This window comes from Salmo trutta, chromosome 26 (assembly GCF_901001165.1).
Source record: "Salmo trutta chromosome 26, fSalTru1.1, whole genome shotgun sequence".
Lineage (NCBI taxonomy): Eukaryota > Metazoa > Chordata > Actinopteri > Salmoniformes > Salmonidae > Salmo > Salmo trutta.
The window spans coordinates 17,702,132-17,729,322 of record NC_042982.1 but is presented as its reverse complement, the minus strand read 5'-3'; the positions used below and the strand labels follow the sequence as shown (position 1 = coordinate 17,729,322).

Genomic DNA, 27,191 nt, shown 5'->3' with positions numbered 1-27,191 from the left:
CCTCTATCCTTCCATCCCTCTATCCTTCCATCCTCTATCCTTCCATCCCTCTATCCTTCCATCCCTCTATCCTTCCATCCCTCTATCCTTCCATCCCTCTATTCTTCCATCCCTCTATCCTCTATCCTTCCATCCCTCTAACTCAGATCCTGTGATATGTGAGATCTGTCCATTGTTGTATTCCCTAAAGAGTGTACTACTTCTGACCAGTGCCCTGATCAAAAGAAGTGTACTATAAGGAATAGGGTGCCATTTGGGACAAATCACCTCTTCCTTCAGTGTGGAGGGAAGCCCCTCTAGGCTTCAGGATGTTTCCTATTGGTTTATTTATGGCTGTAGAACCAGATAAGTGCTGTTATATCGTCATGATTATGTGATCGATATAGAACTGTAATGTGATTATAACTGAACAGACACATCCTCTGGCTCTGTTTTTTACTGTTTGGAAAAAAACGCAGATGACATTTGCCTCTCCTTCCTGGAACAGATACAGATACAGACAGGCTGTGATGTCACACCCTCACAGATCTCACAATATCTAGATACAGCTGTCCCATCAGCTTATAACTACAACCAATCAGTCGGATTGTATCTTGTTACCATGTGTTGATAACAGTGTACTGACAGCGCTATGTGTCTTCTCCCTTCCTGTGTGTCCAGAGGGAAGACTCGGATGAGTGTGTTTATGTAACTGTTAACAGGTTTAGATTTCTACCTGACTAGGTGATCATGTGTTGATAATTGATTTTGTGTTGTCTTCCTGTGTATTCAGAGTGAAGACTCTGATGAGGAGGACCTGTTTGCCATCAGTGACAGATGGACGTTTGAGTGTACGAGCCGCCGCTGGTCCAGACTAAAGGGGGAGGGGCAGAGTCCCAGGGAGGGGGAGGGGCGGGGCCTGCAGACCACCACCAGTAGCGAGAGTGTTCTAACTGACCTCAGCGAACCAGAGGTCTCATCTCTCCACAGTGAGAGCAGTGGGGGGAGTGGCCACCAGGCTGTGAGCACAGAGGACTCAGACTGCTCTAACCGGAACTACTACGACTCTGCAGCCATGCCCGAACCTGACTCCACCTCCCTTACCCTACCACACCTCCCTAAGCACCTCCCCTACTATGGCTCGCTGCCCGCCAAAAACGGCCGCGCCGGACGGACCCGAGCCAAGGACTTCCTGCATCGCATGGAGACGCTACGTTCCCGGGGCACGCTGGGTAGGGGGCATTGCAAGAAGTTGGTGATCAGCGCTCCGGTACTGCAGACAGAGCCGCAGGCCCTGAAGACGCTGCGCTGCGTGGAGATCACCAATGGGGACGGGTCGGGGGCGGAGGTACCCACTGGGGGACCAATCCTAGGGCTAACCCCCCAGTGCCCCTCCAGCAGCGAGGGCAGCCACTCCAGCGGCAGCACTGTCTCCTCCCCCAGTCTGAAGGAGAGGAAGCCCCACTCCCAGCGGACGGACCGGTCCGACGCCAAGCGCAGTGGCATGTATCTGGAGGACTTGGCCGTGTTCTCCAGCCTTCAGCAGATCAGTGGCGTGGCCCAGGGGAAGAGGGGCGTGGCCGAACACAATCAGCGTAACGAGTTCCGCTCCTACGAGGACCTGGTGGTCCACATCCCCAAAGACCACAAGCCTGGCACCTTCCCCAAGGCCCTGTCCATAGAGAGCCTCTCCCCCACCCTGGGGGCCTCTGTCCCCTGGCACAGTGACAACGTCAACCCCCTGGAGCCCCAGTCCAATCCCCACCCTACCTCTAACCCGAGGGAGTTCTACCACCGCCCGCTCACCCAGTTCTGCCCGCGGGGCAGTAGGATCAGTGTGTACGACAACGTCCCTGGGTCTCACCTCTATGCCTCTACTGGAGACCTGCTGGACCTGGAGAAGGAAGACCTGTTCCCCCACCTGGATGACATCCTGCAGCACGTCAACGGCCTGCAGCAGATAGTGGACCACTGGTCTAAGAACATTCTGCCCTCTGCAGGCCTGGATGGACAGGGGATCCAGCCTGCAGGTCTGAAGTCATCCAGCCAGATCACACTGGACTTTGAGGGGACGTCTGTTTTGGAGGGACAGAGCACATCCAGTGACGGGGACAGAGACGGCGTGTCCCTCATTGAGACTCACTGTACAGGACACAGAGAGAGGAGGGACTCAGGGGTGGGAGCATCACTAACCAGACCCAACCGGTAAGAATCATAGTCCTCAAATTATTATTAACATCTCAGTGTTTAGTACCTTGTAGTTATTTCCATACTGACAGTGCTAAATACTTAATAATACTCAAAACGTCCGCCTTTTAGAGGTGAAGTCTAGTGAATGATTTGTGGCCAGTTTCAGTAGTTTGATACATTTACAAATCTTCAAGTTGACATTGTCCAAGCTTGCATCCCAAATGGCACTCTATTCCCTACATAGGACAGTATGCAGGGAAAAGGTGCACTATGGGGATCTGGTCAAAAGTAGTGCACTATATAGGGAATAGGGTGCAATTTGGAACGTATACTAACTGTTGTCCTCTCTCTCTCTGGCATTAGTCTGCGATGGCCCAGCTTCCAGATGTCCAACCGGCTCAGCCACTCAGTGGCCTCGCTCCAGATCACCAACCAATCAGCAGGCCAGCTCAGCCTTCTGCAGAAGTTCTCTCTCCTCCGCCTCACTGCCATCATGGAGAAATACTCCATGTCCAACAAACACGGATGGACCTGGTGAGTACAATCAATCATTCAAGATAAGCTTGTCAAGGCTGCACCCTATTCCTGTGTGTGAGTAGACATGGGACTCATCCTGTGTTGTCTCTCTGTCAGGTCGGTTCCAAAGTTCATGAAGAGGATGAAGGTTCCAGACTACAAGGACAAGAATGTGTTTGGTGTTCCTCTGATCGTTCACGTCCAGCGCTCTGGTCAGCCCCTCCCCCTCAGTCTGCAGCAGGCCCTCCGATACCTCAGGAGCCAGTGTCTAGACCAGGTAGACTGTCAGTAGTCTGTAGATTGTCAGTCTCTCTCTCTGTAGAACCGGTCAGTCTGTCAGTGTCTGGACCAGGTCTGTCTGTCTGTCTGAACGTTCTGCTCTACTCCGTCTGTAGGTGGGCCTGTTCCGTAAGTCTGGTGTGAAGTCTCGTATCCAGGCGCTGAGGCAGATGAATGAGTCGTCTCCTGATGATGTCAGCTACGAGGACCAGTCAGCGTACGACGTAGCAGACATGGTCAAACAGTTCTTCAGAGACCTGCCTGAACCTCTACTGACCAGCAAGCTGGGAGAGACCTTCCTACACATCTACCAGTGTAAGGACTGATACACACACACACACACACACACACACACACACACACACACACACACACACACACACACACACACACACACACACACACACACACACACACACAGACAAATCATACTACGGTATCTCTCACATGGTTGGAAATTTCAACCACTATCTCTGTCTCACTCTCATTCCCTCTCTCTCCTCTCTTCTCCTCTCCTGTCCTCTCCTCCTTCTATTCATCCCTCCCTCTATCCCTTCCTCCCTCTCCTCCAGATGTTCCTAAGGACCAGCGGTTGCAGGCTGTGCAGACGGCCATCATGCTGATGTCAGACGAAAACAGGGAGGTGCTCCAGATGCTGCTCTGCTTCCTGTCTGATGTTACTTCCTCTGTGGAGGAGAACCAGATGACTCCCATGAACATCGCTGTGTGTCTGGCCCCATCCCTGTTCCACCTCAACATCCTGAAGAAGGACAACCTCTCACCCAGGTACACTACACGCACACACACACGCACATATACACACACACACACACACACACACATATATAGACACACACACACACACACACATACACACACACATATACACACACATATAGACACACACACACACACATATACACACACACACATATAGACACACACATATAGACACACACACACACACACACACACATAGACACACACACACACCGGTACATCACCTTATCAGCTCTAAAGTAAGACCAAACGAGGCACCATGGACTGTTCCTTCAACAGTGTGTATAATGGACTGATACAACTATAACCCACGGGGTCTTGTATTTGGGTCACCTTGCTGTGCCCTATAATAAATAATGATCCTATATACAGTATGCCCTCCTTTTAGACTCACCAGTGATGATGTCCTCCTAACTAGGTCTCTATGAAGACTGATGTTAACCAGGTGGGAGTCTGGCTCAGGCATCAGGGGTTCAACTACAGTGGAATAACTAACTACAGTAGACTGGCCATTTGGTTCTGGCCTGTTTTTATTAAGAAGGTTCTGGAGTTCCAGGGTACTCTTTAAAACACTGTGTTTTATGACATCACGCTGTGTACAAACAGAAACCTCTCATTTAACTAACTGGTGGAACTGATTCTTTTAGGATTACAGGATCAAAGGGATAGCATGCAGAGAGAGATGTTGAGATGACCGAGAGGAGAGAGAGGGAGAGGATGGCGGGGAGGAGGGAGAGAGAGGGAGAGGATGGCAGGGAGGAGGGAGTGGAGAGAGAGGGAGAGGATGGCGGGGAAGGAAGGACAGGAGAGAGAGGGTGGGTTGGGAGGGAGATTAACTAGCTGTATTCAGTGGGAGAGAGGGAAAAGGTTAATGCGTTCATTTGGCACCTCGGCTGATGGACTCTAGCTGCTGTGTTCATAATTGTCTCATTACCCATGATCCTCTGCTGTGTTAGTAACTGTTAATCATGATCCTCAGGGCCATGCAGAGGAAGTACACAACAGGACGCCCCGACCAGAAGGACCTGAATGAGAACCTTGCTGCGACGCAGGGACTCGCCCACATGATCATAGAGTGCAACCGACTGTTTGAGGTAATAGACCTGAATAGAATACAGTAGAATACTTCATTAGTAATCAACAATGCTACTAAGATGCCTTAGATACATTGGATGTCATAAAATGTTATAAGTCTCATTATAAAACATTATAAAGGCTCATACCTGCTGACAGGTAAGATATAAAGCATTATTCCTTCAGCCTTTTAAGTGTTATCTTGCACCATTTAAAAACATGTTTTGTCATTTATCAGACACTCTTATCCATTGCGACCTGATCTCTGATTGATCTTTCTTCTCTGACCAATCAGATTCCCCACGAGATGGTGACTCAGTCCAGGAACTCGTACGTGGAGGCGGACCTTCACGCTCCCACCTTAGAGGAGCTCTGTAGACAGCAGGAGGAGGACGATGCGTCCTACCAGACAGAGGCCAGACCCTGCCAGACACACACAGAGACCAGACCGCAGAACCTGTACCAGAGCTACGTAGAGAGCAGGCTCCAGGAGCTCCTGAAGGAGGTCAGAGAGAAGGCTAAGGGCTGGGTGTCCTGCACCAGCTCAGACAACACTGAGCTCTACTGTAAGAAGGTGGGTGATGGGAACCCTTTGCGGCGGTGGCGTGTGGCGGTGGAAGTGGAGGCCCCTCCCTCGGTTTTGTTGAACCGCGTGCTGCGAGAGCGCCACCTGTGGGATGTGGACCTGCTACAGTGGAAGGTAGCTGAGACTCTGGACAGATACACTGAGATGTTCCACTATGTCCTCAACCGCATGCCCCCACACCCTAGCAGAGACTTCCTGGTCCTACGGTGAGTGTGTGGGTTTGCGTGTGCGCGTTTGTATTTAGAATTTTGACATTTACATTTCAACTTAGAGGAAAGGTGAATACCCAAGAGCATGTTAACTGCTATGTTTGTTATTTCTGTAGAGCACACATCAACATAAAGCCCTGTCTGTTCTACCTGTCTGTACTGAATGACGCTGACTCTGTCTGCCTCTTTCTGTCTCTCTTTCTGTCAGGTCGTGGAGGACTGACCTTCCCAAGGGGACGTGTGCATTGGTGTGTGTGTCTGTAGAACATGAGGACTGTCCCCGGGTCGGTGGGGTGAGGGCCGTGGTTCTAGAGTCCAACTACCTTCTAGAACCCTGCGGCTCTGGGAAATCCAGACTCACTCACATCTGCAGGGTGGACCTCAAGTGAGTCCACACCTAACATACCTTAGCATATACTGTATAAATATAGTTGATTCTTTTCAGAAGATTGTGTAGTTGTTATTGTTGTAGTTGTTGTTGTTGGATTTGTTTGAACCTGACCATGTGTTGTTGTTGATCCAGGGGGAGGAGTCCAGAGTGGTACAACAAGGCCTTTGGTCACCTCTGTGCCGCTGAAGCTGCTCGTATTCGCAACTCCTTCCAACCAATCAGCACAGAGGGGCCAGAGACCAAGATCTGACATTAGAGTCTTCCGTCCTTAAAGCTAGACCCACACATACCTGGAGGGAACTAGACCCAACCTGGCTTAGCCTAGAACTAGTGTAACCGAGTTGGATTTGTAACCTCACTCCCTAGCCTGAAATGTCTCCACCTGTGCTATCGAACTGCTAACGTTTCGGTAGCGTAGTTGGCTAAGACGTTGTCAAGATGCTGGTCAAGGACCAGTAGGATTTGTGAGTGAGGAAGCTATACCGAGGAAGCACAGTGACATCTGTTACACTAGAGTAAATGATGTCTGGAGCTAGACCCATCCATGCCTTCCATGGCCTGCCAACCATGTCTGGTGCTAGACCCATCCATGCCTTCCATGGCCTGCCAACCATGTCTGGTGCTAGACCCATCCATGCCTTCTATGGCCTGCCAATCATGTCTGGTGCTAGAGGAGTATATATTAATATATTCATAGAGTCCTGAAGCCAATAGGCAGAGCTGCAGCGCTAAAGAATAAAATAGACCATACTGACGATTGGTTAAAACCAGTGGGTGGCAGCCCTATCACATCTGACCGCCGAACATCAGTCGTCATTTTCTATTTATTTCCTGACGATTCTACATGTTTAATCACCACCGTTTGTTGAACCCCAGCAGGTGATCTACTGTTACTGTGCAAAGCTAACTTTCATGTTGGTCTGTCTTGAAATGTGATGCCAGAACACAGAGACCGAAGAGAGTATGGAGCTTCTCTGGACTCTCTGCACAATGACACAAGAAGACCTCCTTAGGTGCTGGATGTTATTAAGACGTTATTATGATGTTATTATAAAATTATTAGAATGACCCTATTATTATTATTATTATTTGTATTATTATGACCGAAAGGAGAACAGAATGATGCTCCCAATGTCCATTAGTATTTAGTATTACAGTTATGTCTAGGACATTTAAGCTCTTCAAGGCTTCTGGGAAGCTGTATGTTATTTGATTCATGTAAAATGTAATGCTTTATGTTAGATATGCTGTGTGTGCACGCATGTGTCTGTATATATCTGTGTGTGTGAAAACATACATACAAGCATACTAGCTGTATATACTGTATATTTGAAAGGCTTAATGCTACAACTTATATATTGATTCCTGCATTGTGTCATTGTTATTGTAATTCATACGGTACTAATCTGTAAACTGGTTTTACTGGGCTTTAACAGTGCTGTGTGTGTCTGAATGGCTGTAATGTTATTCTATATGACCTTAGTGTTTAAGGTTGAAAACTATGTCTGCATCCTAAATGGCACCTTATATCCTATATAGTGCACCACTTTTTAAAAGAACCCACCTAGGGCTCTGGTCAAAAGTAGTGCACTATATAGGGAATAGGATGCCATTTGGGACAGAGCCCATGTGACTCAGGTTTGATCTCCAGACCTGCTGTAGAGAGCTGGCTGGACTGAGCTTCAGTTTAGTTCCAGAGACCAGATTTTTTAATTAAACAACGTAAAAAAAAAAAATGAAACGTTTATATTGCGTGTTTATTATTTTTACACAGACAAATGCAATTAGAATGGATTAGAATAGAAACTTAATTTCTCGAATGGAATTTGCTTAATTGAAAGTCGCTCTCTTTTCACTCCACTTGCAGTTTGTTTATTTTCAAAGTTGTATGTTCCACTAGTCAACACCTCACCTCACATGGTGTGTTCTCTACTTCACATCCCAAATGGCACACTATTCACTACATAGTGCACTACTTTTGACCAAAGTCCTGGTTTGGTGCCATGTGGGATGCATTCTAAGCCTTTACTCTATACCACCCTGCATCCAACAGCTGGCTTGCCTCTGAAGCTAAGCAGGGTCAATCTTGGTTGGTCCCTGGATGGGAGACCAGATGCTGCTGAAAGTGGTGTTGGAGGGCCAGTCAAACTTTCTTTTGGTAAAAATAAGTAAAAAACTGATCCTAATGCCCCAGGGTAGTGATTGGGAACATTGCCCTGTGTAGGGTGCTGTCTTTCAGATGGGACGTTAAACAGGTGTGCTGACTCTGTGGTCACTGAAGATCCAGGGCACTTATCGTAACAGTTAACCCCCGTGTCCTGGCAAAATTTCCATCATGGCCACCTAATCATCCCCAGCTTTGAATTGGCTCATTCATCACCCCTCCTCTCCCTCTCTTCTGTAACTTTTCCCCAGGTTGTTGCAGTAAATGAGATTTTGTTCTCAGTCAACTTATCTTCAGGGAATTTGTCTTAACCAAACCAAAAAAGACTATCTATAACAATCTACTGGCCTCCCAGCATTCTAATGACCTTTCACCCCTGACCCCACATAGCTGTTCCACACCATAGAGAACACTCATGTGATGTCAGGGACACCGCCAGCAACAATATACCAGATCATGTTGACATACCTCTCTCCCGAATACCACAACACCACACACAGTCACAGGCTGCCTAAAAAAGACATGGAGAGGGATGAATGAGGAAGAGATGAAGAAGGCAAAAACCGCCTGGGATGAGGTCAAGAAAACCGCCCAGAACAAGAGTTAGCTGGAGATGAGCACCGTCGAGGCTCTTTGGTCCACTAGGAGCTGAAAGGAATAAGTAAAGTAAGTCAAGACCCAGTCTGTCAGAATACCTCTCTCCCATGCACTCTCCATCAGAACAGACACTCCCATTCACTCTTAGACCAGGACAAGTTAGAGCTATATTAGTCATCGAAGGGTTCTAACCCCCTTGTCTCCTTATAGCAGCATACTGGGCAGTGAGTTGGCCCTATTTCTGTTAACAACACAATGACCGGGGCCTCCCGAGTGGCGCAGTGGTCTGTGCCAGTAGAGATTCTGGGTTCGAGTCCAGGCTCTGTCGCAGCCGGCCGCGACCGGAGGACCCATGGGGCGGCGACAATTGTCCTAGCATCGTCTGAGTTAAGGGAGGGTTTGGCTGGCAGGGATTTCCTTGTCTCATCTCGCAATAGCGACTCCTGTGGCGGGCTGGGTACATTGCACGCAGACACGGTTGTCAGGTGCACGGTGTTTCCTCCGTCACATTGGTGCGGCTGGATTCCGGGTTAAGTGGGCATTGTGTCAAGAAGCAGTGCGGCTTGGTTGGGTTGTGTTTTGGAGGACACACGCCTCTCAACCTTTTCCTCTCCCGAGTCCGTACGGGAGTTGCAGCGATGAGACAAGACTGTAACTACCAATTGGATACCGCGAAATTGGGGAGAAAACGGAGTAAAAAAATCTAAGAAATAAAAAAGAACACAATGACCAGCGAGGCCTGGGAGCACATAGTGGAATGGAATCAGGGAGAGAACAGAGTGATACCAAACTTTTCCTTTAAATAGCACCCAGATTTTTTTAGAGGGTGGAAGACAAACCTGCCAATGTGCCCTTGAGCAAGGCACTTAACCCTAATTTCTCCAGGATCGCCGTTGATAAATGGCAGACCCTGGCTGTGACCCCACTCTCCGAGGGTGTCTCAGGGGGAGTTAGGATATGCCCAAAAACTATTTACAAATCCCACGTGTATTAATACACACTTATGCATGTGTGAAATAGGACAAATATAAGCACCCACCAAATTATGATTATTATTTATTATTTACAGGATGTTGTTGCTCCCTGGTGGTCATACTGTGTATTACAACCTTCGGTCTGTTTATCTCTCAACTCAGGGTTGTTCATTTTTAATTTGTGTTTCATACATACGGAATGTGTTTTATTGAAATAATCAGATTAATGATGGAGGGATCACAAAAGATGGCTTATCCCAAATTGACCCCTAGACCCTATGCCCTGTGCACTTGTGGCGATATGAGAGGATTTTACTGGCAGAGAAATATGGTAATAGCTCCAACTTGCACTCTGATAGGCTAGGTGCATGTTTCACCATACTGCATACACCAATCAAGTGCATAGGGCACACGTGTCAAACTAATTCCACGGAGGGCCAAGTGTCTGCGGGTTTTCGCTCCTCCCTTGTTCTTGATTGGTTAATTAAGGTCAGCAATGAGTAAGGAACTCCCCTCACCTGGTTGTCTAGGTCTGAATTGAAAGGAAAAATCAATAACCTAGACACTCGGCCATCCTTGGAATGAAGTTTGACACCCCTGTTCTAGGGGTTGATTTGGGATTGGACCATATATATAGTTTCCTCCCATCTTCACTTAAATAATGTATTCATTTATCCACTAGATAGCATCATCTGATTTCTGAACAATACAGCTTCATCAAACAGACTGGATTCATAAGGTTACAGATTTATTTGGCATCCCAAATGCCACTCTATTCCCTATATAGTGCATTACTTTGACCAGGGTCCCATCCCAAGTGGCCCCTATTCCCTACATAGTACACTACTTTTGACCAGAACCCCATGGGCCCTGGTCAAAAGAGGTGCACTATATAGGAAATAGGGTGCCATTGGGGACAAAATATTAGTAACTTCCCCCAAACCTGTTATTTCGGTTCTGTCTGTTCTTCTGTAGTTCTGCAGGAAGACTCTCCAAGGTCACTTCCACATCTACAGACTGTTCAACGAGCTGCGAGACACCAGGAGTCCTATTTACATAATGAAATAAAAGACAAGTAGACAGCCTTACCCGTGTGTGTGTGCGTGCGTGCGTGTGTCTTCTCTTTCTCTCTTCTCTCTCTGTGTGTGTAGTTTTGTGTAGTTTGTGCAGAAATTACACAAGGAATAAGGGTGATTAATTCAAATTATTTATTCTAATGATTTGAAGCTGTCTGGAAGTAAAAAGAAATGGTAAGAGTAGCGTCCTCCCATTGTATGACTCATATAACTCAGAGAATGAGTCGCAAACGGCACCCTATTTAGTGCAAGTTTGACCAGAGCCTAGTGGACTATAAAGAGAAACAGAGTGCCACTTGTATTTAGGCTACCTGTAATAAAACAATTATTCAAACTACCCGCAAAGCTTTTCACAATCTAATCTTTAATAAGGTGCCTTCTCTATTGTGTTACTGGCGCTTTCACTAAAAAACCTTTGAGTAATCTTTTCCTCCCTTCTATTGGCTACTGCTTTGATAAATGAAGTTTAGACAGCAATAAAACAACAAAGATGGACTGATTCACAACCAATTCAACTGTAAAGGCTTTGTTGAATCCCTTTAAAGTATTCTCTCCTAAGATTACATACACCTCATGTGACGCGCTTCTTCCCGCAGGCAGGGGGCAACATGACCGAGCTATAGCCTGGAGACCCTGCAGCGGTTGCGGCGCTGTTCAGCTTCAATCTGTTCAGATTAACAGAAGACGTCTGCGTACAGGGAAGGACACTGCTCGTTCTACCCTCAGTAAATGATTACCAGATTGCGGTTCCTATTCGCGCACGGCAGAGAGAGTGGATGTAAACAATATAGGGGTTTCCCTTTCGTCAGGCTCTTCCAGAATCTTCTATTTTGTATCCTAATTAATTGATGCAGTTGAACAGCGATTAAAGCAGGTGATATCGATCTGGTTGAAAGGACATGACAAGTGAGAGGCCGGCGGTGAAGATGCCGGGAGCTGTGTCTCTTTCGGACCGTGAAATCCCCCCGGGTCATGGGCAGCAAGGGTGCTCAGGTACCGGGAAAATAATGGTATCTGGCTCGGGTTCGATGGTTCTACCGGGCGGGATAATCAACCCGCAGGTGCCCATCCGGAATATCAAGATGAAATTCGCGGTTCTGATCGGATTGATCCAGGTGGGGGAGGTTAGCAACAGGGATATCGTGGAGACTGTGCTCAACCTGGTAAGGAAATATAAACCATATCAGCAACAGCATCTTACACATGTAACACAACATCATCAACACGCACAGAGCGCTACATTGTAGCACCATAATAAAGGGTACGGGTCTCAGTGGATGACTCGATGCCTGGCAAAACGGGGGTTGCAGCTGCTGCATGTGTTCTGTTCTGTACAGGTCTGATATTGTAGTCTAGAGACCCTGTAACTAGAGATTACAGATAGGGTGTTATTAGAGATGGGGTTCATTCTTATTGGGGATTGAGGCATTACTCTGAACTCTTATGTAGTGTGACTGTTTCCTCATTTGAGTTTGTGCTTGTTAGACAACACTTCAACATCTGAAGATGACTACTAACATAACATGACCCATTTGCAATATTTAGAACACACAGATCAGATACATGATGCCCAGATCAGATACATGATGGGGTGGATGGGACCACAGAAGGTTCAGCACTGGGCAAAAACTGGTTGAACCAACGTTGTTTCCACGTGATTTCAACCCCAAAAATAAAAGTGACGTTGAATCATGTTGGGAAAACTGATAGAATTTGCAAAAAGTCATCAATGTAAGTGAATTTCATTTTTTTTTCACCCAAGTTTTTAACCTAAATCCAATGACATGGTGACATTTGTTGTTGATTTGACATTGAATTCACAACTCAATTGACAACTCAACGAAATGTAAATCAAAACTAGATGTTAAACTGACGTCTGTGCCCAGTGGGGTGTGTCTGTCTGTATGTCTGTCTGTCTGTGTGTTCATGCATGTGTCTGTTTGTACAGGGCAGAGATTTGTGCTGCTGTGGTCTGGCTGCTAGACCCATTCCACCTGTATGCTCTGTGATCACCAGGGGAACAAGAAACACACCAGATAGCCCCAGCACACTGACACATGTCTACAGCCCCTCTGCATCAGATGCAGACTCATGCCATGGTGTTCACAGACTTACTTGACCCTTTTGCTCTGTGGTGAGCATAGCTCTTTCACAATACTGTATCAGCCACCACAATACAATCCATTATCATGACCATATGGACCACAGGGATGGCAGTAGCTCAGATTGGAAACATGATATGAATGTTTACAGGAGATAGACCAATCTGTCAACAGGCTTCAGCTTAGTGGAGTTGAACTTGGCACTCAGTGTGAAATTGAGACTAAACTGTGATCATTTTCAATGGGGAAGATTCCTCTGTAGTACAATAACATGGCTATGTCTTCAATAGATGCTGATGTAATAATGGCTTTATAAAATATATTTGATTGATTGATTTGACATAGATGTGCGTATAACTACTTTAGGTGGACATTGGCTAGTGAAGGCTGGTAGTAACAGTAAAGCCTAACTGTGGCTGATGCCTAGTTCAGACTTCACCAATCAATCAATCAATCAATCAAATGTATTTATAAAGCCCTTTTTACATCAGCCGATGTCACAAAGTGCTGTACAGAAACCCAGCCTAAAACCCCAAACCGCAAGCAATGCAGGTGTAGAAGCATAAGAGGCAACCTTAGTGGTAGCTGTTGCAGGTATGAAGATGGAACCAGTCCATTCAATCATCAAATTTCACTAATAGTTCCCATTTGGCCTCTTAGGCTTCCTGTCTAATATATCTGGGTAAATGGTGAAATATTAGTCCTACTAGGCTATAGTTGTTTCATATGATAGCTTTCATTTGTAGAGAGATGTGTTGAATGGAAAATCTGTCTTTATTAACCATCATCCATCAACTCCTTGTAGAAGTGGAAATTGTAGTTGAGTCTCAAATGGCACTCTATTTCCTATATAGTGCACTATGTTTGACCAGAGCCCTATGGTCAAAAGTAGTGAACAATAGGAATAGAGTTCCATGTGTGAACATACTGTGTTTCATGTGATGGTTTTTAGTGCTGCATGTCAGGAGGTGTGTTTTTAATGTGCCCCTGGTATGATGAAACAGTGTGTATGATGATGAACTGTTCTGTATCGAGAACATTCCATTTCTTTCTGAGTAATGTCTCCTCTCTAACGAATGGTTCCATTAACACGTCTCTGTCATCAGGCAGGACAAACTACAGTACATGAGAACTAGAATGAATAGCATAACTCTCAATTAGGGATTGTTAAAGAGCAAAAATGGAATCTAAAAAGGTGATTGCTGTAATGGAAAACAGACACAAGCTGGCTAGGGTAGAGATGTAGCATGCATTCCAAATGGCACCCTATTCCTGATACAGTGGACTACTTTTGACCAGTATACTATAAAGAGAATAGAGGGCTATTTGGGACGCAACATATGAGTGTGCAGGGCTGCATCTGTCTGTGATTCATATCCCCACAGTTCACTTGAGGTTGGATGACCACATACCGTAGCAGCACGGTCTCAATTGGAGAGAGACAGTGGGATGGAGGGAACATTTTAGCATAATGCTAATATAATGCTAATCGTGTCTCTCATGTATGTATGTATGAATGAATGATTCAGAGGGTCAGGACTCTGAACAGAGACCAGTCTAATTACAGAACAATGGAGAGAGAGACGTGGAGAGACAGAGAGCAGAGTCAAGTAGGATCAGGTTGACAATGATGAGTGGATGAAAGGAGGAGTAGGAAGATGTGGAGTAGGAGGGGAGGAGAGATATAGGTCAAGTTCCTGCCCGACTAGATTTGCAGGCGTTGCATTGAGTCAACCAATGGTTGCGTGCTATGTCATCATCATCGACTATGCAGTCGGGCATCAGAGGGTAATATCATGTGATGTGGTTAGCTGATATGTTAAAAATACAGTACCTATCCAGGCATTGTAAGATCTTGCATGTATCTGCAATGTAATTGGGAAGGAACTCGACCATTGTGATCTATCGTGTGAGGCCTTGTAAAAACCTTGTACACATTATCTTGATGTGTACATGCATCCTGAACATATGGACTGGCATGTTGAATCTAGCTAGTGTTATGAATAACTAGGGTATTTTGGGGGGCAGGTAGCCGAAGTGGTTAGAGCGTTGGGCCAGTAACCGAAAGTTTGCTAGATCAAATCCCCGAGCTGACAAGTAAAAAATCTGTCATTCTGCCCCTGAACAAGGCACTGTTCCTAGGCTGTCATTGTGAAAAATCAATTGTTCTTAACTGACTTGCCTAGTTAAAATAAAAGGTTAAATATGGCTGAGAACTGAAGTTGGCCATCCCTCGATCTAGACTAGGGCTATGTCCCAAATGGCACCCTATATAGTGCACTATGGGCCCTGGTCAAAAGTAGTACTGTACACTACAGTATAGAGAATAGGGTGCCATTTGGGATGCAGCCTAGATGATGGAACACCACTCCTGGGTCTTAAAGGGCTAAACTCCATTCTGACACATCAACTGTACACCGTCCCGTGGAGGAGAATAATGAACCTCCTATCAGACAGATGCTACAACACTGTGTTGTGATGCTATAAGGCAGTATCCTGCCCCACGGTGCCACCTTCCATCATCTCAGCTCATTAGGCCTGGTTAGCTCGTTTATCTTCTCTATAGAAGCCAGTCTGAATAAAGCTCTAAATAAGATAACATGTCATAATGAATTAAGTCTCCCCTCTAGGTGGGTTTCATTCAGCAGGGTTGTATTCATTAGTGCACAGCGTAGCAAAACGTTTTGCAATGGAAAACGTTTTGTAAACGAAAATGACAGTTTCTTATTGAAAAAGTTCAGGTCTGTATTCTTCCGTTTGGTTTCTAGTGAATACTACCCAGGAATTTGATTGTTTAATGAGGGGTGAGATTAATCAGGACTTTTTCACTTAGCAACATTCAGATTCAGTATTTAATAGTCACATGTACAGGGTTGCAGGTGTGATTGCTGGGTACAGTGGAAATCTTAGGCTTCGAGTTCCAAGTGGGGGAAAAAAGTATTTGATCCCCTGTTGATTTTGTATGTTTGCCCACTTACAAAGAAATGATCAGTCTATAATTTTAATAGTAGGTTTATTTGAACAGTGAGAGACAGAATAACAACAAAAAAACGCATGTCAAAAATATTATAAAATGATTTGCATTTTAATGAGGGAAATAAGTATTTGACCCATGCAAAACATGGCTTAGTACTTGGTCGCAAAACCCTTGTTGGCAATCACAGAGGTCAGATGTTTCTTGTAGTTGGCCACCAGGTTTGCACACATCTCAGGAGGGATTATGTCCCACTCCTCTTTGCAGATCTTCTCCGAGTCATTAAGGTTTCGAGGCTGACGTTTGGCAACTCAAACCTTCAACTCCCTCCACAGATTTTCTATGAGATTAAGGTCTGGAGACTGGCCAGGCAACTCCAGGACCTTAATGTGCTTCTTCTTGAGCCACTCCTTTGTTGCCTTGGCCGTGTGTTTTGGGTCATTGTCATGCTGGAATACCCATCCACAACCCATTTTCAATGCCCTGGCTGAGGGAAGGAGGTTCTCACCCAAGATTTGACGGTACATGGCCCCATCCATCGTCCCTTTGATGCGGTGAAGTTGTCCTGTCCCCTTAGCAGAAAAACACCCCCAAAGCACAATGTTTCCACCTCCATGTTTGACGGTGGAGATGGTGTTCTTGGGGTCATAGGCAGCATTCCTCCTCCTCCAAACACGGCGAGTTGAGTTGATGTCAAAGAGCTCCATTTTGGTCTCATCTGACCACAACACTTTCACCAGTTGTCCTCTGAGTCATTCAGATATTCATTGGCAAACTTCAGACGGGCATGTATATGTATTCTTGAGCAGGGGGACCTTGCGGGCGCTGCAGGATTTCAGTCCTTCACGGCGTAGTGTGTTACCAATTGTTTTCTTGGTGACTATGGTCCCAGCTGCCTTGAGATCATTGACAAGATCCTCCCGTGTAGTTCTGGGCTGATTCCTCACCGTTCACATTATCATTGCAACTCCACGAGGTGAGATCTTGCATGGAGCCCCAGGCCAAGGGATATTGACAGTTCTTTTGTGTCTTTTCCATTTGCGAATAATCACACCAAATGTTGTCACCTTCTCACCAAGCTGCTTGGTGATGGTCTTGTAGCCCATTCCAGCCTTTTGTAGGTCTACAATCTTGTCCCTGACATCCTTGGAGAGCTATTTGGTCTTGGCCATGGTGGAGAGTTTGGAATCTGATTGATTGCTTGCTTCTGTAGACAGGTGTCTTTTTTACAGGTAGCAAGCTGCGGTTAGGATCACTCCCTAATCTCAGCTCGTTACCTGTATAAAAGCCACCTGGGAGCCAGAAATCTTTCTGATTGAGAGGGGGTCAAATACTTATTTCCCTCATTAAAATGCAAATCAATTTATAACATTTCTGACATGCGTTTTTCTGGATATTTTTGTTGTTATTCTGTCTCTCACTGTTCAAATAAACCTACCATTAAAATTATAGACTGATCCTTTCTTTGTCAGTGGGCAAACGTACAAAATCAGCAGGTGATCAAATACTTTTTTCCCCCACTGTAAGTGAATTAAAATGATGTAAATGGTAATAAAAACAACAACAACAATATGAATATAAATAGCACTATATACTATGTACAATAACAACTGTAGCAGTGATGAGTAAATAAGGCAGAGTAAATACTGTTGAGGAGGTGGGGGGGAATGACCATAGGGGGAGCAAAATGACCATTGAGGGAGTGTGGGGACTAAAAACGAATGTAAAACCTGTTTTGATCAGCGGTCTGTTCTTCTCCTGTAGTTTGTCCCAGCAATTCATTAAATATGTAATAACACATCATGCTCATAAAGTGCTTCTCTGAAACCCAATCATGCTAAGATCAGGGACCAGTACATAGTGTATTTACATTTGCATATTCTGGATATTACTGACTAGGTCAGAAAACTAGTCATCTAGAATATGATTATTCTGGTCAGCCAGCGCAGAGCCCAACCACCATTCTGCCTGGCTGGTGGTGTCTCTGGGTGGCAGCTGGCACGTTGCCTCACTTCATATCCCACATCTGTTTTACAGGGTGGCTGACAAGGTGAGGGATGGCTGGCTGATGGATGGATCAGAGGCTGCTACTGATAGATGCTGCAGTAGTCCTACAGTAACAGTGTGATTGATGATGCAGTAGGACTACAGTAACAGTATGTTTGATGATACAGTAGTCCTACAGTAACGGTGTTATAGTTGATAAAATAGGCCTGCATTAAGTGTAATAGTTGATGCAGCAGGCCTACAGTAACAGTGTTATAGATGATGCAGCAGGCCTACAGTAACAGTGTGATAGATGATGCAGCAGGCCTACAGTAACAGTTTTATAGATGATGTAGTAGACCTACAGTAGCAGTGTGATTGATGATGCAGCAGGCCTACAGTAACAGTGTGATTGATGATGCAGCAGGCCTACAGTAACAGTGTGATAGATGATGCAGCAGGCCTACAGTAACAGTGATTGATGATGCAGTAGTCCTACAGTAACAGTGTGATAGATGATGCAGCAGGCCTACAGTAACAGTGTGATAGATGATGCAGCAGGCCTACAGTAACAGTGATTGATGATGCAGTAGTCCTACAGTAACAGTGTGATAGATGATGCAGCAGGCCTACAGTAACAGTGTTATAGATGATGCAGCAGGCCTACAGTAACAGTGTTGTAGATGATGCAGTAGTCCTACAGTAACAGTGTGATAGATGATGCAGCAGGCCTACAGTAACAGTGTGATAGATGATGCAGCAGGCCTACAGTAACAGTGTGATAGATGATGCAGCAGGCCTACAGTAACAGTGTGATAGATGATGCAGCAGGCCTACAATAACAGTGTTATAGATGATGCCGCAGGCCTACAGTAACAGTGTTATAGATGATGCCGCAGGCCTACAGTAACAGTGTTATAGATGATGCAGCAGGCCTACAGTAACAGTGTTATAGATGATGCAGCAGGCCTACAGTAACAGTGTGATTGATGATGCAGTGGGCCTACAGTAACAGTGTTATAGATGATGCAGCAGGCCTACAGTAACAGTGTGATTGATGATGCAGTGGGCCTACAGTAACAGTGTTATAGATGAGGCAGCAGGCCTACAGTAACAGTGTGATTGATGATGTAGTAGGCCTACAGTAACAGTGTGATAGATGATGCCGCAGGCCTACAGTAACAGTGTTATAGATGATGCAGCAGGCCTAGAGTAACAGGGTTATAGATGATGTAGTAGACCTACAGTAACAGTGTGATTGATGATGCAGTAGGCCTACAGTAACAGTGTTATAGATGATGCCGCAGGCCTACAGTAACAGTGTTATAGATGATGCAGCAGGCCTACAGTAACAGTGTGATTGATGATGCAGTAAGCCTACAGTAACAGTGTTATAGATGATGCAGCAGGCCTACAGTAACAGTGTGATTGATGATGCAGTAAGCCTACAGTAACAGTGTTGTAGATGATGCAGCAGGCCTACAGTAACAGTGTTATAGATGATGCAGTAGGCCTACAGTAACAGTGTTATAGATGATGCAGTAGACCTACAGTAACAGTTTTATAGATGATGCAGTAGTCCTACAGTAACAGTGTGATTGACGATGCAGTAAGCCTACAGTAACAGTGTTATAGATGATGCAGTAGTCCTACAGTAACATTGTGATGTGTAGCCTAACTGTGTTAGTGTACCAGCTTTATTCATCTACACGGCCCCAGGAGACCAGCCCCAGTGACCTTGCTGCTGCAGTAATATAAAAGTGTGTTTGAAATGGCTCCCTATATAGAGAATAGCGTGCCATTTGGGATGCAGACAACGACAGCCCCATATTCATAAGGACAGCCCGTGCATTCAATGTCTAAGCACTCAGTCTCAGTGTAAGATCACTATTTCTCATCTTTATATTTTCCTTGATTTAAGTTGAAATCTAAATGTAAATCAGTAATAGTGATGTGACTAAACTCAGGCAACTGTTTGTCACATGGCTTATGTCCTGTTGTCTAAACATGACAAAGCAGTGTGTGTGTGCTTGCGTGTCTGTTTTAGGATGTCATGCTGCTTGATAGTCTTAGTGGGTATATACAGTTTGGGTATTAGGGCACAAGGCGAGACCCAGATGCAGACACAGGAGGCAGATGGTTAGAGTCGAAGGTGTTTATTAACAATCCAAAAGGGGTAGGCAAGAGAATGGTCGTGGACAGGCAAAAGATCAAAACTAGTTCAGAGGTACAGAATGGCAGGCAGGCTTGATTTCAGGGCAGGCAGAATGGTCAGTTAGAAATGGAGTCCGGAAAAACAGGCAAAGGTCAAAACCGGGAGTACTAGTAAGAGAGAATAGAAAAAAAGTCCTCTCGTTTACTTTTTGTATTATTCGTCTTTTTTGTATATATTTCAATTTATTTTCAATCTCTTTTCTATTTTTAAATTAAATATACCTTCCGGTAACCCGCCTCACTCAATGTGACACGGATCCTCTTTTTTTTTTAGACCTTATAGCCAGAACCTCCATCAGAAGCTAGCCATCAGAAGCTAACCAGCTAATTAGCTACTAGCTATTTAGTCATTGTTAGCCACTGCTAGCGGCCTTTACCTTCTGCACAGGCACCAACTGTTTTTTTTTTTTAGCCTGGATAATACTTACCAGCCTCGGACTGTTTTTCTCCACTACAACGCCGGATTCCTGCCGTAAACCCTGGACCATTACTCCTGATCATCACAGCTAGCTAGCTGCCACCGAGTGACCCAGCCCCGAAGCTAGCCCTGAGCCAGGCCCACCTCCCGGCCTACTCTGTGATCACCCGGCTACCCAGCAGATGCCTCCCGGACATGGCTAGAATCCACTACTCCACCAGATACTTGCCATAAGCTCTGGACCTTTGCAGTGGATCATCGCTGCTAGCTAGCTGCTACCGAGTGGCTATAGTGGCTAGTGCCCCTGCCCCGAACTAGCACCAGTTAGCCGCGAGCCAGGACGAAACGAAATTACTACAACCACAATACCTCTTTTGCCATCTGGCCCAGTGTCACGTCCTGACCAGTAAAAGGGGTTGTTTGTTATTATAGTTTGGTCAGGGCGTGGCAGGGGGTGTTTGTTTAGGGTGTTTCGGGGTGTTTTGGTTTATGCTCTTGTTAGTGTATTTCTATGTTCGTTCTATTTGTTCTATTTCTATGCGTAGTTTATTGGGTTGACCTTCAATTGGAGGCAGCTGTTCCTCGTTACCTCTAATTGAAGGTCCTATTTAATAGAGGTGTTTTTGTCATGGGATTTGTGGGTAGTTGTTTCTCTGTATAGTAATTTTGTCCTTACGAGACAGTTTTTTCGTCGTTGTTTTGTTTGTGTTTTGTATCACTTTTCTTTATAAATAAAGAAGAAGAAGAGCACTTACATTCCCGCTGCGTTTTGGTCCACTCCATACGACGGACGTGACACCCAGACCTTTTGTCGACACAACGCCCGCCGTACCACCACGACTGGTCCGCAGACGTATTTCCTTCTGCTGTGCCCTCAACCGGCCGTTGCCGGACGTCGGAACAGACGCTTCTACTTACCCCGGCCTGCTAACTTTAAACGCTGTGTCTCCCGCGTGCTAGCGTAGTAACGACTACCCCGCGGCTTCCCTGTTCCATCTATTGCTGTTCACAGGACCCTATGATCACTTGGCTACATAGCTGATGCCTGCTGGACTGTTCATTTATCACGGTACTCCATTTTGTTAATTGTTTTTGTTTATCTGTCGGCCCTATCCCCGAACTCAGGCCCTGTGTGTTGTTAACCGACCCACTCTGCCCATTCATCGCCATTTTACCTGTTGTTGTTGTCTTAGCTGATTAGGTGTTGTTGTCTTACCCGTTGTTGTCTTAGCTAGCTCTCCCAATCAACACCTGTGATTGCTTTATGCCTCGCTTTATGTCTCTCTCAAATGTCAATATGCCTTGTATACTGTTGTTTAGGATAGTTATCATTGTTTTAATTTACAGTGGAGCCCCTAGTCCCACTCTACATGCCTCAGATTCCTCCTTTGTTCCACCCCCCACACATGCGGTGACCTCACCCAGTATAACCAGCACGTCCAGAGATGCAACCTCTCTTATCACCACTCAGTGCCTGGGCTTACCTCCACTGTACCCGCACCCCACCATACCCCTGTCTGCACATTATGCCCTGAATCTATTCTACCACACCCAGAAATCTGCTCCTTTTATTCTCTGTCCCCAACGCACTAGACGACCAGTTTTGATAGCCTTTAGCCGTACCCTCATCCTACTCCTCCTCTATTCCTCAGGTGATGTGGAGGTTAACCCAGGCCCTGCGTGTCCACAGGCACTCTCATTTGTTGACTTCTATAATCGAAAAAGCCTTGATTTCATGCATGTCAACATCAGAAGCCTCCTCCCTAAGTTTGTTTTACTCACTGCTTTAGCACACTCCGCCAACCCCGATGTCCTTGCCATGTCCGAATCCTGGCTTAGGAAGGCCACCAAAAATTCTGAGATTTCCATACCCAACTACAACATTTTCCATCAAGATAGAACTGCCAAAGGGAGAGGAGTTGCAATCTACTGCAGAGATAGCTTGCAAAGTTCTGTCATACTTTCCAGGTCTATGCCCAAACAGTTCGAGCTTCTAATTTTAAAAATGAATCTCTCCAGAAATAAGTCTTTCACTGTTGCCGCCTGTTATAGACCCCCCTCAGCTCCCAGATGTGCCCTGGACACCATATGTGAATTGATTGCCCCTCATCTATCTTCAGAGTTCGTTCTGTTAGGTGACGTAAACTGGGATACGCTGAACACCCCGGCAGTCCTACAATCTAAACTAGATGCCCTCAATCTCACACAAATCATCAAGGAACCCACCAGGTACAACCCTAAATCCATAAACATGGGCACCCTCATAGATATTATCCTGACCAACTTGCCCTCCAAATACACCTCTGCTGTTTTCAATCAGGATCTCAGCGATCACTGCCTCATTGCCTACATCCGCTATGGGTCCGCGGTCAAATGACCACCCCTCATCACTGTCAAACGCTCCCTAAAACACTTCTGCGAGTAGGCCTTTCTAATCGACCTGGCCCGGATATCCTGGAAGGATATTGGCCTCATCCCGTCAGTCGAGGATGCCTGGTCGTTCTTTAAAAGTAATTTCCTCACCATCCTAAATAAGCATGCCCATTTAAAAAAATTTAGAACTAAGAACAGATATAGTCCTTGGTTCTCACTCCAGACCTGACTGCCCTTGACCAGCACAAAAACATCCTGTGGCGGACTGCAATAGCATCGAATAGTCCCCACAATATGCAACTGTTCAGGGAAGTCAGGAACCAATACACGCAGCCAGTCACGAAAGGAAAGGCTAGCTTTTTCAAACAAAAGTTTGCATCCTGTAGCTCTAACTCCAAAACATTTTGGGACACTGTAAAGTCCATGGAGAGCAAGTGCACCTCCTCCCAGCTGCCCACTGCACTGAGGCTAGATAACACGGTCACCACCGATAAATCCATGATAATCGAAAATTTCAATAAGCATTTCTCTACGGCTGGCCATGCTTTCCTCCTGGCTACCCCAACCCCGGCCAACAGCCCCCCCCCCCCCCCCCGCAGCTACTTGCCCGAGCCTCCCCAGCTTCTCCTTCACCCAAATCCAGATAGCAGATGTTCTGAAAGAGCTGCAAAACCTGGACCCGTACAAATCAGCTGGGCTAGACAATCTGGACCCTCTCTTTCTAAAACTATCCACCACCATTGTTGCAACCCCTATTACCAGTCTGTTCAACCTCTCTTTCATAGACCTATATCCATCCAAAAAGTCAAAACCAGTTCAGAGTTCCAGAGGTACAAAATGGCAGGCAGGCTCGAGGTCAGGGCAGGCAGAATGGTCAGGCAGGCGGGAATGGAGTCCAGAAAAACAGGCAAAGGTCAAAACCAGGAGTACTAGTAAGAGAGAATAGAAAAGCAGGCGCACGGGAAAAACACTCTGGTTGCCTTGAATATACAAGATGAACTGGCACAGAGAGACAGGAAACACAGGGATAAATACACCAGGGAAAATAAGTGACACCTTAAGGGGGTGGAGACGATCACAAGGACAGGTGAAACAGATCAGGGCGTGACACTGGGAGTTGAATGGTCAGAAATCCGGTATGTATTGGGCTAAGTCCCAAATGGAACCCTATTCCCTATATATTGCACTACATTTGACCTGGGCCCATATTTAGTAGTTCACTAAATAGAGAATAGGGTGCCATTAGGGGAACAAGCCTGGTCTGTCTGTATCTGTTATGTTTCTGGGTCATAATGCTTCTTAGTACAGGAAACTTTCTAATGCGCCCTGCCCCCTGTAGCGCTACATACCTGTCTGGATTAGTAGCCTTTGACCGGCATTACAGAGAAAATACCAGGGCCGTGTTCCAAATAGAACGCTATTCCCTATATAGTGCACTACTTTTGAACAATGTCCATAGGTCTCTGGTCAAAAGTAGTGCACTAGATAGGGAATAGGGTACCATTGGGATAGATCCCAGGCTAAACACAAAATCAGCCTTGGAAACCAACACTGTGCAGCCTCTTATAATCTTCATTGAACAACGTTCTGGAACTAACCACAATGGAACACCACAGTCCCTGTTTGGGCTTCATGCTGCTAGTTTTTTCCCCAAATCAATATTTTGCTGAGAAAAGCAGTTTATTTTCTCGCAACAAATGTGTTACTGATGTTGATGTTTTTTGCCTGAGGCAAATTGAAACCTTCAGCCACATTTACTGGATGTACTTAGTTGGGCCATGATCTTTCAATTCCGATTAAAAGGCATATTGAGGTGATGAGGACATGGTTGATCACACGTTACAGCTTGGGAGACTTCTGTCCTGTTGTCTTGTGGAATTTGAGCTTCCTAGAATTAAGTTAAACATTTACCTGAAGACATGGACATTCAGAACGTGTCTGAGGAATGGACAGACGTATTTCAGCTTGTGTCAGCTCTTCACCCAGGAAGTAGACAACTGTCATCAGTCTGAAGGTTCTGATGACACTGCCAGAAAATAATGGTTACAACATGTAAACATGCCAATGGTATGTCACATATTAACATCCCCCTTCTCCCCATTGGCTGGGCCGGACTGTGAGTGTGATTGCATCTCAAATGGCACTCTTTTCCCTATATTGTCCACTTCTTTTGACCAGGGCTCTCATCTAAAGAAGTGCACTATATAGGGAATAGGGTGCCATTTGGGACTCAAACTGAGAGAGCTAAGAGGGTCTGACGTGAAGAAACAGACATCACAGCTCCACATCTCTGGATGAAAACAGATGTTGTGTCAGTATGCATGTCTCTTTCATGATGTTACTTTCCTCAAGAGAAATTATTTTCAAAAGACCAAAAGCTGGCTGACATATTTGAAACAAGCGTCTACTGTTACAACAGCCCTGTGGTGGGTCGTCTGTAGATAGATAGATCATAGATAGATGTGTGGTTGTATCAGATCTAGAGGGAATAGCTTCGTATCAATCAGGAGAGTTGGGGTTGATTTACCACTAACATTAACATCAGATCTCTGTTCAGCTCTGCTCAGCTCAGTGGTGATGGCTTCTGGGAGACTTCCCTCCTCCTTCTTCTCCTGCTTCTCAGTTCAGATGCTTCTTTTTGTTTTTCACGGCAGGCATCTAAAATTCATGTTGTCCCAGTTTCTCTGGATCTCTGGATGAGTTTCTCTGGGTTAAAGCCATGTTGCCACACTGCTGCTGTTGCACTCTGGGACAGAGACATTCTCTCTCTCGTTCTCTCTCGTTTTCTCTCTCTCACTATGGGCTCATGTCTTGGATGGGGAAATGTGAGTCTTAAAAAATATTGTTGATTTTTAGAACACATCTCGACTTACATTGGGAATATTCATTCTCTAAACAACAATCCCTAACCCAGCAGGCCCTCTGAGCGTGTTTGATTGTTTTTAAATTCATGCGGTTGGTTTGAAGTTGAAACACTACAGTGGAGCCCTTGGGCTGCTGGGCCTGATCACAACACACATCAACCCTGTACAATCTACTGACAAGGAATAAAGGAATGGTTATAGCAGCCAGCAGTATAGCCTTTTAATTAGGAACCACAGTCTATCTGTGCTGTCTCGGGACAATCAATAACAGTGGAAATACATAATAGATGAAAAGAGAGCAGAGGGACTGGGGGGCTGCCCCCTTGGCCTCCGCTATGGTCATGCTGCTTGTCTGTCCCAGAGCAGCCTCCTGTTTGTCCCAGGCAGAAGGGATCAATCCTGGGTCGATGCAGCCGGAGTGACGGGGCAGAAGTAACATAGGCTAGCCTGGTGGTGAGACAGAGCAGACCAGTAGGACTGTGACCCAAATGGCACCCTATTCCCTTTAAAGTAGACCTGCCTGCAGTCCTGCTGAAACCCTCCTGCCTTTGTTTGCATCTATTTGCATCTTGTTTACATCTATTTACATCTTGTTTACATATATTTACATCTTCTTTACATCTATTTACTACTTGTTCACATTTACATTTATTCCACAATAATTTGAAATGGGGAGGTATCTTACAAGCCTCTCAGGGTTTTCTACCTTTCCTGCACATGTTCTTTTAGTTTTCCTTTTAAAATCTGATCACATTGTTTTGTATTTTATTGTGTGAAAAAAATCTACCGAAGCTTGTTTAGTCTGACATCTGTTTAGTTTAGACCTCTTCCTCTGTAGTGATCTGCCTTTTCATTCCAACTGCTCTCTATAGTGGTGTCATGTAGTCCCTTTACATACCATGCTCCAGGTTATAGTGACAAATATACACTAGCACTGTTGGAGCTAGGAACACGAGCATTTCATTACACCCACAATAACATCTGCTAAATATGTGTATGCGACTAATAAAATGTTATTTTCTTTTCTTAGATTTTATTAACTGTTTAGATCATCTCTGCTACTGTGGGAGTCAGTGTATGTGTCTCAAATTGCACACCTATTCCTTACATAGTGCACAACTTTTTACCAGGGCCCCAGTCAAAAGTAGTGCTTTATATAAGGAATAGGGTGCCATTTGAGACAAAGCCAGTGTGTGGTAGAGATGGCAGCCAGTAGCTTTGGCCTCTTTGTGTGGTCTCTGTGTTGTCACTCTGTGTTGTGTCTCTGTGTTGTCACTCTGTGTTGTGTCTCTGTGTTGTCTCTCTGTGTTGTCTCTCTGCATTGTCTCCCTATGTTGTGTTGTGTTGTGTTGTGTCTGGGATGAAGTATCTGTGTCGCTGGAAACAAACCACTAAAGCCCAGAGGAGCTGTTAAAGAGATGGGCCACAAGCCACTGCAAAGGCCA

General features: G+C 45.5%; 2 protein-coding genes across 15 annotated transcripts in view; both read left to right on the top strand.

Moving 5' to 3' along the window:
* Positions 1 to 7,745, top strand: part of LOC115163291 (stAR-related lipid transfer protein 13) — a 107,719-nt gene extending 99,974 nt beyond the window's left edge. For all 4 annotated transcript variants that reach the window (XM_029715048.1, XM_029715049.1, XM_029715052.1 and 1 more), the window contains 9 exons: positions 773 to 2,184; positions 2,533 to 2,703; positions 2,803 to 2,962; positions 3,081 to 3,279; positions 3,537 to 3,750; positions 4,724 to 4,838; positions 5,114 to 5,610; positions 5,822 to 5,998; positions 6,137 to 7,745. In XM_029715048.1, the coding sequence (XP_029570908.1) occupies positions 773 to 2,184; positions 2,533 to 2,703; positions 2,803 to 2,962; positions 3,081 to 3,279; positions 3,537 to 3,750; positions 4,724 to 4,838; positions 5,114 to 5,610; positions 5,822 to 5,998; positions 6,137 to 6,254 (3,063 nt within the window). In that variant the 3' untranslated portion in view covers positions 6,255 to 7,745. The remainder of the gene's footprint in view (positions 1 to 772; positions 2,185 to 2,532; positions 2,704 to 2,802; positions 2,963 to 3,080; positions 3,280 to 3,536; positions 3,751 to 4,723; positions 4,839 to 5,113; positions 5,611 to 5,821; positions 5,999 to 6,136) is intronic.
* A 3,744-nt stretch (positions 7,746 to 11,489) lies between these two features.
* The window catches only part of LOC115163287 (neurobeachin), a 284,645-nt gene continuing 268,943 nt past the window's right edge, over positions 11,490 to 27,191 (top strand). For 8 of the 11 annotated variants that reach the window (XM_029715039.1, XM_029715037.1, XM_029715044.1 and 5 more), the window contains exon 1: positions 11,715 to 11,978. In XM_029715039.1, the coding sequence (XP_029570899.1) occupies positions 11,715 to 11,978 (264 nt within the window). Of the gene's footprint in view, positions 11,979 to 27,191 lie in introns of all 11 variants that reach the window. The other 3 variants (XM_029715046.1, XM_029715045.1, XM_029715035.1) reach the window with 1 other exon arrangement.